Source organism: Crotalus tigris, unplaced genomic scaffold, assembly GCF_016545835.1.
Source record: "Crotalus tigris isolate CLP2741 ecotype Arizona unplaced genomic scaffold, ASM1654583v1 scf7180000018517.1768243, whole genome shotgun sequence".
Lineage (NCBI taxonomy): Eukaryota > Metazoa > Chordata > Lepidosauria > Squamata > Viperidae > Crotalus > Crotalus tigris.
In genome coordinates this window covers 347550-360490 of record NW_024097052.1, presented here as the reverse complement: position 1 = coordinate 360490, position 12941 = coordinate 347550, and the positions used below count along the sequence as shown (strand labels likewise).

Genomic DNA, 12941 nt, shown 5'->3' with positions numbered 1-12941 from the left:
AAGGTAAGGAGGCACAGGAGTTTGATTGACCAGAGTTGTGCAAACAGAAGACTAACACAGCTTGGATCCTGTTGTGGAAACATTTCAGAAAGACCTCGTGAAGCCCAAAACACTGGAAAATAGGTACTCCTCAACTTACCACCATAATTGAGCCCAGCGTTTATGTTGCTAAGTGAGTTTTGTCCCATTTCACGACTTTTCTTCCCACGGTTGCTAAGTGAACCATTGCAGTTGTTAATTTAACCCTGCCGTTAAGTGAATCTGGCTTCGGTTGCTGGAATTGGGTATGTCTAATTTAATGAAGAGAAGGACGAGGGGGGACATGATAGCCATGTTCCAATATCTCAGGGGCTGCCCCAAAGAAGAGGGAGTCAAGCTGTTCTCCAAAGCGCCTGAAGGCAGGACAAGAAGCAACGGATGGAAACTAACCAAGGAGAGAAGCAACCTAGAACTAAGGAGAAACTTCTTGACAGTTAGAACAATTAACCAGTGGAACAACCTGCCTCCAGAAGCGGTGAATGCTCCAACACTGGAAGTTTTTAAGAAGAGACTGGACAGCCATTTGTCTGAAATGGGATAGGGTTTCCTGCCTGAGCAGGGGGTTGGACTAGATGACTTCCAAGGTCCCTTCCAACTTTATCATCATCATCATCATCATCATCATCATCATCATTATCCTGCAATGGACAGACCATGGCTAGGATGATGATGATGATGATGATGATATGTCCCCCATGGACTTTGCTTGTCAGAAGATCCCAAAAGGTGTTCACATGATCTGGGGACGCTGCCACTGTCATAAATATGAACCAATTGCCAAGCATCACGTGACCACGGGGATGCTGCAATGGTCATAAGTGTGAAAAGTGGTCCCTTTTTTTTCCACTGAGGTTGTAACTTCCAACGATCACTCAACGGTTGTAAGTCGAGGTCCACCTGTCATAATCTCCAGGCCAACGAAGGAGGGCATGAGGATCAAAAGGAGGGCGCATCTCCTCATTCCCGCTTTCCCTGCCCACATCTGGCACATCTGGAGGCCGGCAAGGAGAGTCCGGAGAAGGGGCGGGGCTTCGCCGGACAGCGCGCCTTACCTGGCGGAAGAGGAGCAAAGAAAGGAGGCGGGACCGGGCAGAGGCCCCGCCCCCTCAACGCAAGATGGCGGCCAAGGTCTCTCTGCTGAGGCGGAGCCGCTGCCGAGGCTGCTTGCTCGGGGCTCTGCTGGGCGACTGCCTAGGCGGCGGCTTTGAGGCGCGGGAGTCGGTCAGCGCGGCCGAGCTGCTCCGCTTCGTGCGTGCCCTGCCGTCGCCGCCCCGGGGAGGCTCTGCCGCGGAGCCGGGCGAGGAGAGCAGCGGCGGCGGCGGAAAGTCGGAAGGCGGGCGGGTTTCGAGTGAGCAGAGCGGGACGGCCTGGGGATCCAGTGGGTGGCTGCCTCGGGGTCTGGGCGAGATCCTTCCCCTCCCCCACAAGGGTGACTCGAGTGAGGACTTTCTGCTTGGATTACTGGCCAGGGGGCGGGCAACCTTGGATCTTTTATGACTCGTGGACTTCAACTCCCAGAATTCCTGAGCCAGCTTGGCTGGCTCAGGAATTCTGGGAGTTGGAGTCCACGAGTCATAAAAGAGCCAAGGTTGCTTACCCCTGATACTCCCTGCACTTCTTTTACTTTATTATTTGTTTTACTTTTGAGTTTTCATTGTGTGTTTCATGTTCTTATTTCATTTCCTTATTTTTTTATATTTTAATAAATAACTATAATTTTATTATTTAATACCTGTCTATTCTTCTTCTTCTTCTTCTTCTTCTTCTTCTTCTTCTTCTTCTTCTTCTTCTTCTTCTTCTTCTTCTTCTTCTTCTTCTTCTTCTTCTTCTTCTTCTTCTTCTTCTTCTTCTTCTTCTTCTTCTTCTTCTTCTTCTTCTCCTCCTTCTCCTTCTCCTCCTTCTCCTTATCATCATCATCATCATCATCATCATCATTATTATTATTATTATTATTATTATTATTATTATTATGGATCATCGCACAGTCAGCCAGATGTTCAGACTGGATTTGGCATTTTGTCTATCTATCGAGTCCTTACCCAGGACCTGGGATAGGCAGATGTGGATGTTTGATGGTATTACAGATATCGTGGCAGGATGGAAGCAGTTCCTAGTAAGGCCGCCTTTTGCAATTGACTAATAGCGAATTTGTCAATGCCAATGGTGTTCAAGTGGTGCTCCAGTTGTTTTGGGATTGCACCCAAGGAGCCTATTACTATTGGTACTACCCTTGCTTGCTTTTGCCACAGTCTTTCTATTTCTATTTGTAGGTCTTTGTATTTTCTTATCTTCTCCAGTTCTTTCTCTTCTATTCTGCTATCTCCAGGCACTGCCACGTCCACTATCCAGACTTTTTTGTCTTTCTTATCGACAATTGTTAAGTCTGGGGTGTTATGTTGCAGGTGCTTGTCTGTTTGAATTCTGAAGTCCCAGAGCAGTTTAATTTTATCATTTTCTATGACTTTCTCTATTTTATGATCCCACCAGTTTTTGCTTACAGGCAAATGATATTTTTTGCAGATCTTCCAATGCACCATTGTTGCTACTTTGTCATGCCGCTGCTTGTAATCAGTCTGTGCAATCTTCTTGCAACAGCTTACCAAGTGGTCCACTGTTTCTTCAGCTTCTTTGCATAGGCGGCACTTATTGTCTTTTGCTGTCTTCTCAATTTTGACTTTGTATGCATTTGTCCTTAAGGCTTGGTCTTGTGCAGCCAGAATTAGTCCCTCGGTCTCTTTCTTTTATTATTATTATTATTATTATGATGATGATGATGATGATGATGATGTCTAAAAGTCCTGATTGCTGCTTTAATTCTTGTTCCCTTCCCAAGGTGGGAAGGGCAAAGTGAGAGGGGGAGAGATGAGACCTTTCCAGATGTAAAAGGTTGAGGCTGCTTTTGCTGCCTTCTCCACTGTTCTTGTAATTATGGGTAACTAAGAAGGATAAAAGTGTGGTTAAATTTGTGACATTGCATCACCAAATAGGGCAGAGATTACTTCCTAGATATGCAAACAGGAACAATTGCTGTGGTTTCTGTCTTGCCAAATCAATGTTTCGTAAATGCTCGCCTAAATTAGCAATAACTGCATGTAAAGTTATTGTGACTAAAGTTAACAATATTCATGTCAGTTTGCCAGATTTATGTTTATTAAACAAATTGGTAGATTGATTCATCAATGCGACAACTACCCCTTTAACGACAAGGAGAAAGTATTATACCACTATTAAGAGTGATACTACCATTACTTTATTTACCATAATACTGTTTGAAAATTAGGATGCAGGTAATATTAGTGCAGTATTGCCAAATTGCATTTAATAAAAAATGTTTCCTAAACATCAGCCAAACTTCTGAAAGTATTATTTTATTTAAATTATTAAATTTTCAAACATTATAGTTAAAATAATTATTTAATATTATGATAATTCAGATATTAAAATTATATACTTTTAAAATATAATTAAAACATGACATAATAAAAGTTCGTTAGATTTTATTAAACTTCTGGTGTTTAATATGACAAAATTGCAGCCCGAGAAGAATGAATCACTTCGTGACCACAATGCTAGAATTAATTTGCCCTCTTTCAATTTTGTTCAGTTTTTCTTTCTGCGATTCACTTTTAGGAGTTGAGCTAAAAAAGAAAAATAATGGCAACATTCCTGTTTACTTTTAAGGTGAGGTGAGGAATAATGGACTCCAGACTACTTTTCAGTAGCCTCGGTTTTGGATAAACATTGTTTTGATCCAAAGGCTGTACGGTTCCCTTTGAATCTTCATATTAAATTCAAGGAGATTTTTTGGGGGGAGCGTCCAGACGTACAGAGGCATAGCGATGGGTTTTCATATTTACCCATGCCTCTGTATCCTTGTCTTACAACCAATTGCTTTGTGACCATTCAAAGTTATGGCAGGCCTTCTTGGGGTATATCTGCAACCTGGATTAGCAGTTCCAATGACTCCCCCTCACACAGTCATGTGACTGCATTTCAGGCGCTAGGCAACTGGGTTGCATTTATGACCATTTGCAGCATCCCACATGACCACATTTTACGAAGATTTTGCTGAAACCCACCATTTATTTCCTATTTTCAACAAAATTGGGCCATAGCAAACCGTGGGATTGTTTAGCAACTGTGGCATTCATTTAACAACCACCACAAAAAAAGATAATAAAATTGGGTCAGTCACGTAACCGACATGCTATCATAACTTAAAACTATATTGTAACTTAGTGACTATGTCTACGTATCTTAGCTTTCGGTGTGAGCCACTGAGTGTCTGCAAAGGGCTATTGTGATCAAGAAGAACAAAACTGCTGATTCAATTTCTTTGAAAATAAAATAAAAGTGAGTTGCATACATAGCTATGACTCTCTGTGTATAATATATATTGCTTTTATTGTTTGCTCCCCAGAAATCCTCTGTTACAGTGATGACACAGCCTTGGCCCACTCGCTAGTTAGGTCACTATTGGCCACGAAAGATTTTGATGAAGTGGATATGGCAAAGAGGTAAGGAATGTGGCTCTTTCTAGACAGAGGAAATAACTATTGGACTAGGTCAGGGGTAGGCAACCTTGGCTCTTTTATGACTCGTGGACTTCAACTCCCAGAATTCCTGAGCCAGCATGGGGGAACTATGGCCTCTTCATGACTTGTGGACTTCAACTCCCAGAATTCCCGAGCCAGCATGGCTCAGCTTGGAAACCTCTCCCTTTCCCCTCAGTATGGCTGGCTCAGGAATTCTGGGAGTTGAAGTCCACCAGTCATAAAAGAGCCAAGGTTGCCTACCCCTGGATTAGGTAGAGGTATGAATTTGATGGCATGAAAATTGTGCAATGCGGACTTATTCAACTTTTAATATAAATGAGATTTGCCTTTGAGAGGTTTGCTTGGTATGGTGGAAAAAATAAAACAGGCCTCTCTATTCTCATGGAATAAGCAGCATCGCATTCCCAGATCTTTGTGTTGGCAGAGAACATATCCCAGATACTCTTGGTATCTTGCATTTTCTTCGCCTCCAGCCCCTCCTGTTGCTGTGCCTGTATTTTATGAGTCCAGGTGAAAAGTAATGTTGGAACAGCTGTAAAATACTCATCATGAGTAGGCTGATATGGATCTATTCTGGCACAATATACTGAAACATGAACTGGCAAGTGCCCGGGAAATCAGAAGATCCAGGCAATTCAAATGAGTATAAAGATTTATTGCAAGCTATAAGAATCTGAACTACTAATGGTCAAAGCAAATTGAGGGTAGATAAAAGTCAAAGGAATTCAAAGTGGGCTGCACTTACATCTCAAAGGGACTCATGACTGATGATGCGTTTGACCCCTCCCTCAGGCTCAGCCTGTTCATCTACACCAGGGGTCGGCTACCTTGGCTCTTTTATGACTCGTGGATTTCAACTCCCAGAATTCCTGAGCCAGCATGGCTCAGCTTGGAAACCTTTCCCTTTCCCCTCAGCATGGCTGGCTCAGGAATTCTGGGAGTTGAAGTCCACGAGTCATAAAAGAGCCCAGGTTGCCTACCCCTGATCTACACAAACAAGCCAGCGGTCAGACCTGCCTCAACTTGGGCTTCTAAGTAAAAATGATCTTTAATTCCATTTGTTGAGAAAGGTATAGTTTATTAGAAGTCAAATAAATTACAGTGGTGCAAAGACAGAACTGAGGGTTCATGCCAGAATTTTCCCAGTTAACTTTTCTCCCTTGTTCCCTTCCCATTGTTTATCTCTCATGGTCCAGTTGAGCTTGAAAGAGATGTTTTGGAAACAGTCACTCTAGGCCAGTGGTTCTCAACCTGTGGGTCGGGACCCCATTTGGGGTCGAACGACCATTTCACGGGGGTCGCCAAACAACGTAGTCCGCCATCTTTTTTTCCCCTTTTCCTTAGCTGTGCTACTCCCTTTTATTCTATTGGTTTTTGAAAGCCAATAGAATGGACTCTCTTGAATAGAGTCTAATTCTATTGGCTTTCAAAAGCCAATAGGAATTGTCCAGGTTGTCTCTGCCCTGCTGAGCCCGCCAAAAGTCCCATTCTGCAAACGGTGCTGCACCAGCTGAGTAGTCCTTGACTTACGACCGGTTGAGTAGTCCTCGACTTACGACCAGTTGGGGGTCGCGGCATTAAAAAGGTTGAGAACCACTGCTCTAGGCGAACCTTTTAGAGACCGAGTGCCCAACCTGCAACCCAAAACCCACTTATGTATCGTTGGGTGCTGGGTGGGTGTGGCCAATTGGGTGGGCGTGACCCATTGAGTGAGCGTGGCTTCGGTGGTAATGGCAAAAAGTTCAATAAATTCCAACTTTGCGAGATCTTTTTTTTTCCCCGCAAGAAGTTAAAACTGATTGATTGAACTTTTTTTTTTGCATACAGTGACGGAGGCCTAAAGCAAAAAGGTTTTATAAAACCCAGCTGAAGGCCTAGGACTGGGGTGACGGTGCGCGTGCCCACAGAGAGGGCTCTGCATGCCACGGGGCTAAATCATCAAAATCTTAGAAATAACAACAGAGCTGTGAATTAGTGTGATCCGTTCATATCCCCGTAAATGGATTAAACGAATCCTTAGTGCTTTATCTATATCCCTTAATTAAGCAGCCTTCTCCCGTTGTTAGCGTCTTACCAAGCAGACAGAATGTCAGAGGACTGTTTTGTAACAAAACATCTTCTCCTGGCAGGTTCGCTGAAGAATATGACAAGGATCCTGACCGATCCTATGGAGGCGGCGTGGTGACTGTCTTCAAGAAACTGCTTAGTCCTAAATGCCGGGATGTGTTTGAGCCAGCAAGGCAGCAGTTTAACGGGAAAGGTTCCTATGGGAACGGTGGTGCCATGAGAGTAGCAGGCATTTCATTAGCTTACTCCGATGTTCAAGATGTAAAGAAGGTGAGTTAATTGCTTTAGATGCCACACCAGCTATTTACATGGCATTTGACATACTGCAATCCTGTTTGATGTAACAAGTTAGGATATGCCCCAGTGGTGGAATTTTGATTTGGAATTGTCTCTCGATTTGTATCATCATATTAGCTAGTTTGGGAACCACATGTAAGGGACAGTCCAGGAATTAATAAAGGAGAATATTTGTAACTTGGCGTTGACATGAGGGGGGCTTGGTGCTCTCTGAGATTGCTTGTTTTCTTGCAGATATTTCATTACCCAAACTAGGTAATATCAGTGCTAGTAAGGAATGCAGTTCATTGTCAGTTTATACGAGGGGATAGACGGGGAACTCGTCAAATTTGCAGACGACACTAAGCTGGCAGGAATAGCCAACACTCCAGAAGACAGGCTTAAGATACAGGAGGACCTGGACAGACTTGAACACTGGGCACTATCTAACAAAATGAAATTCAATGGTGAAAAAAGCAAGGTTCTACATTTAGGCAAGAAAAACCAAATGCACAAATACAGCATAGGTGACACCTTGCTCAATAGTAGTAACTATGAGAGGGACCTTGGAGTCCTAGTAGACAATCACCTAAATATGAGCTAGTCATGTGCTGCAGCTGCCAAAAAAACCAACACAGTGCTGGGCTGCATTAACAGAGGGATAGAATCAAGATCACGTGAAGTATTAATACCACTTTACAATGCCTTGGTAAGGCCACACCTGGAATACTGCATCCAGTTTTGGTCACCATGATGTAAAAAAAGATGTTGAGACTCTAGAAAGAGTACAGAAAAGAGCAACAAAGAGATGATTAGGGGACTGGAGTTACAAAGGAGATTTTAGCACCTTTACGGCGGTAGATGTTCATCCAAGATGTTTAACAAATTAAGACATATTTGAGAAGTTTCTAGATTAAATGCACAGTGCACTTTTCCTTAAACACACATTCTGCATATATGGCCTTGTTTTTAGGTGTCCATCTGAGAATCAGCAAGCCAAACATGCGTGTCAGATGTACATGCCCAATCATGTAGAATTGCTCTATGAAAATAAAAAAAATGATGAAAGAGAATAACGGGTGGGAAATAAAATATCAGTAAATAAATAGTACAGATTGTAAATAGTACAATTTAAAATTTCTTTCGTTGATTAAAGTATTAATTGAATTACTCGAGTGAAAATTGTAAACCACTGTGAAAATCTAAATCTTAATACCAATAGTCCTCAGCTTATGACCACAATTTAGCCCAAAATTTCTGCTGCTAAGTGAGACGATTATTAAGTAACTTAAATGACTTATGACCATTTCTTACACTTACAACCGTTGCAACATCCCCATGTTCACGTGATCAAAATTCAGACGCTTGGCAACTGACTCGTACTTACGACGCTTGCAGTGTCCTGTCCTAAGTGTGATCCCCTTTTGCGACCTTCTGGCAAGCAAAGTCCGTGGGGAAGTCAGGTTCACTTAACAACCGTGTTAGTAACTTAACAATTGCAGTGATTGACTTAACACCCGTGGCAAGAAAGGTCGTAAAACGGGGCAAAATTCACTTAACAAATGTCTCGCTTAGCAACATAAATTTGGGGCTCAGTTGAGGTTGTAGGTCGAGGGCTACCTGGGCTAAGATAGTAAAGGAAGCCGCCTCTCCACTAATTTTAAGTTTTCCTGTTTTTCTAAAACAGTTGTTTTCTCTCGCTCCAGTTTGCTAAACTGAGTGCCGAGCTGACCCACGCAAACTCCTTGGGCTACAACGGCGCCATCTTGCAAGCCTTGGCGGTCCATTTTGCCCTCCGCGGGGAGTCAGATCGGTACAAGTTTTTGGATCAGCTAATAGGCCAAATGGAAGATGTGGAAGCGGACGATAAGTCTGTGGCTGATGCACGCATGTAAGAACAGTAGTATCAACATTATAATACAAGGGGGTGGCACCCAGAAATATTTTACTTCTGTGTCAGCATCCAGTTATATCCCATTTCTATCTATCTCCTCTGATCTAAAATCAAATCTCACCTTTCCCTGGATTCTGCCATACTTCCAAGGGGGAGGAGGGATATGGATGCGGTTTATAGCTTTCACTTCCTCTATTTGCTACATTGTCACCTTTTGTTTATTGACTCCATGTCTGCTATCCATTACAATGTAACAAATTGCCACCTGCACTATGCATCTCTCTGAACTTTCTTTTCCCTAACGGGGCAGCCAGGAAAAGGTGGGGAGGAAGAAGTACAAACCTCCGGAGCCTGGCTTATCTCTCCGTTCTCAAAAGGAGGTGTGAAGAGCTGTAGAACATCGCACTACAAACAGAGCCGGATTGATGTTATCTCCCCTTTCCCATGATGAACTTAACACCTGGGGATTGGCCAGTCTGAATCATCCAGATGAACTGTGGGGTGGGGTTAGGCTTAGGGACACTTTCAAATAATCGATCTGTAGATTCCTCAGATCCTGTCTATTATGCCTGCTATCAACTACTCTTAATAAAAGTTCCTGTTGGAAGAAGTTGTCATGCCTCCGTCTGAGCCTGACTCTGAGGATGACATGGAGTTCCCTGTTGAGGCCCAGGAGGGGGTGTCTGTGGCTTCGGAGGACTGTGGGGAGGAGCAGCTGAGGCAGATCAGGGCCCTTCAAGTTTGGAACAGGGAAGGCAGAGCTCAGGCGAGGAGCAAGGCCCCTCCCCACCAGATCCCAGAGCAAGGAGAGCAGAGAGGAGGAGGGAACAACGGAGGCAGGCTCACTTGCTCGGGAGGAGAGCATCCCGCCCCACTCCACAAGGCACACCTGGGGAGTAGGATTTAAGGAGATGCTGTGGGGTGGGGCATTTGCCAGGAACAAACGTGAATTCTTGTGATAGTGTGCTCTTGTACCTGGACACTTTGTATTTTGGACCAAGTTTGCTTCCTGTTGATTTCTCCTTGCTATCCTCAGTTTTGCAGTTTGCAGGTTACAGGCAAGCTGGGCGTTGAAAAGATCATACTTTGTTATCTGATTTACTTTAAAGAACTGTTTAACTCCATGGACTGTTTTATTGAACTTGTGCCAGCATATGTGGGGGCTGTTGGGTGAACGTTGGCAGTTCTCACAAAGACAATTGTTCTGACCAGCTAATTGCTTTGCCTCCGTTCGGGGCCCTGGGTCATCACAGAAGTTGTTTCCAAGCATTCCGCTTTCTTAAGATGTAGGATACAAGGGGGTCCTTACACTCTGTGTCTTCTCACCAGGCTGGGGTACGAGGATCGTCCCTTTTCCAAGCGTTTGAAGAAGATCAAAGAGTTTTTGGAACAGGGCAGTGTGTCCAGGTCAGACGTGCTACTAGAATTAGGTAAGTGCGTTCTTCAATACGAGGGATAGTGAAATTGTTACAAGAAATAACTCGCTCTTCCGTTTTGCACGAAGAAAGGCTGCAGTGTGTTTCGTAGAAAATAACTGAGATGTGACATCCTTAAGTATCGTGGTGGACTAATGAACAAAGCCTTAATTTCTGTGCGGGATACTGTGAGAAGGAATTCTGGGCATTGAAGTCCACAAGTCATCGAAGGGCCAAGTTTGAAGACCCCTGACATAATGTGAGGGGGAAATAATGCTAACTCAGAAAGAACTAAACTGGTGTTTCTCAACCCTGGATATTTTAAGAGGTGTGGACTTCAACTCCCAGAATTCCCCAGCCAGGCACGCTGGCTGAGGAATTCTGGGAGTTGAAGACCACAAGTCATAAAAGGGCCAAGTTTGAAGACCCCTGACATAATGTGAGGGGGAAATAATGCTAGCTCAGAAAGAGCTAAACTGGTGTTTCTCAACCCTGGATAGTTTAAGAGGTGTGGACTTCAACTCCCAGAATTCCCCAGCCAGGCATGCTGGCTGAGGAATTCTGGGAGTTGAAGACCACAAGTCATAAAAGGGCCAAGTTTGAAGACCCCTGACATAATGTGAGGGGGAAATAATGCTAACTCAGAAAGAGCTAAACTGGTGATTCTTAAACTCGGATAGTTTAAGAGGTGTGGACTTCAACTCCCAGAATTCCCCAGCCAGGCATGCTGGCTGAGGAATTCTGGGAGTTGAAGTCCACAAGTCATAAAAGGGCCAAGTTTGAAGACCCCTGCTATACAATATTTGTTTTTAGGTGGTCTGGTTCACTTTGCATTCACTTGTGGCAGAAAACTAGACCTGCTCTCTGCTCTCTAAAAGTAATTGAATCTTTTGATTCAACGCAGGCAATGGCATTGCAGCCCTGCATTCTGTCCCCACGGCAATCTACTCTTTCCTGCGCTGCATGGAATCTCACCCAGATGTCCCCGATAGCTACAACTGTCTGCAACGGACCATCATGTACTGCATCTTGCTGGGCGGGGACACAGACACGATTGCAACCATGGCGGGAGCTATGGCAGGAGCGTTTTACGGGGAAGAGCAGGTGCCCCCAAGTTGGAAAGAGAGCTGCGAAGCCTATGAGGAGGCAGAGAAGCTGGCTGATGCCTTATGTGAACGCTACCACCAGTCAGCTTGAGCCATTAATGAAGATTGGGCATCCGGTCACCGGGTCTGCATTTTGGCATCATGTTCCTAAGGATGAGAATCGTCTCCACAATAGTAAAGTTTCTCTTCCTCCCTCAAAATGCCCAGGCCAGGGGTAAGCAACCTTGGCTCTTTTATGACTCGTGGATTTCAACCCCCAGAATTCCTGAGCCAGCCATGCTGAGGGGAAAGGGAGAGGTTTCCAAGCTGAGCCATGCTGGCTGAGGAATTCTGGGAGTTGAAGTCCATGAGTCATAAAAGAGCCAAGGTTGCCTACCCCTGGCCTAGGCCTAGGTGGCTTTATGACTGATGGACTTCAACTCCCAGAATTCCTGAGCCAGCCATGCTGAGGAGAAATGGAGAGTTTCCAAGCTGAACAATGCTGGCTCAGGAATTCTGGGAGTTGAAGTCCACGAGTCATAAAAGAGCCAAGGTTGCCTACCCCTGGCCTAGGCATAGGCCGCTTTATGACTGATGGACTTCAACTCCCAGAATTCCTGAGCCTGCATGGCTTAGCATGGAAACCTCTCTCTTTCCCCTTAGCATGGCTGGCTCAGGAATTCTGGGAGTTGAAGTCCACGAGTCATAAAAGAGCCAAGGTTGCCTACCCCTGGCCCAGGCCATCGTGAATGGCTGCCTGCCAAAGATTTCTGCTGAAGCCGCATGTTGAAAAGTGCCACTTCTTTTCAGCTGCACGGTCACTGTTGACCCATCATTTTCTCCTGGCTGTTTCGTTTTCCTAATTTTGAAATTTTTGTAATTACGTCTTAGTTAGAATCTAAATTCTGTTTAGTTCGTCGTCCCGGGTGTTTTCTCTGCAGCAGGTGGGCTTCATGAGAGTTTGCCAAACAGATCCTCACCCTAGAAGAAGAACTGAGATTGGCCAAAGTTTGGACAAAGTCAAAGGACAAAAATGTAAGTTTGCAATTTAACCCAGCTATTAGATTGAGAGTCAAGCCAAGCTGCACAAGCTGCTTCTATGGGCAGTTGGAACATGTGTCTTTGATTACCAGAAATGCATTGAATATAATGCTGGCATTAATAAATTGTGTGGCTTTTTTAACAACTAAGATGGATCCATGTGTCTCCATTGGCCTCATGAGTAGAGTAAGCAACTATAAGTTGAGCCAGGGTATTTTGTAACACTTCCTGCCCTGTCAGTCCACCTCTGATAGTATCAGGTGTATAAGAGGGTGTTGTTAATAGAGATACTAATCCCATCTCTGCAAACACTAATAGCTAGTCACTTCAATAGTGAAATGAGTGGCATATAGATTTAATAAACAAATAAATAAATAGATACTAAGGCATTTACTGTAGTATAAAAGTGCATTGGATGCGCTGATAATGGAAGCCAGGAAAGGCACACTGGGTTGATCAGGTACACACCTTCCACTAGACAGGTGGATTTGGAGACTCCTAGAGTGCCAGTTTTGTTAGGCCATAGCTGCTGTTAATCGAGCTTAAGCATTTGGCAGCTGAAAAGTGA

At 44.2% G+C, this 12941-nt stretch overlaps 1 protein-coding gene across 2 annotated transcripts; it reads left to right on the top strand.

Annotated features, from left to right (window-relative positions):
* Window positions 1–1115: 1115 nt before the first annotated feature.
* Window positions 1116–11659, top strand: ADPRS (ADP-ribosylserine hydrolase). 2 transcript variants are annotated; one of them, XM_039353352.1, is made up of 6 exons: window positions 1116–1477; window positions 4460–4556; window positions 6725–6932; window positions 8645–8829; window positions 10162–10262; window positions 11152–11659. In XM_039353352.1, the coding sequence occupies exons 1-6, from the start codon at window positions 1156–1158 to the stop codon at window positions 11442–11444; spliced, it is 1206 nt and encodes a 401-aa protein (XP_039209286.1). In that variant the 5' UTR covers window positions 1116–1155; the 3' UTR covers window positions 11445–11659. The 2 variants fall into 2 exon arrangements, with proteins under 2 accessions (XP_039209286.1, XP_039209287.1); XM_039353353.1 differs by having other exon boundaries at window positions 1118–1387.
* Window positions 11660–12941: the final 1282 nt, after the last annotated feature.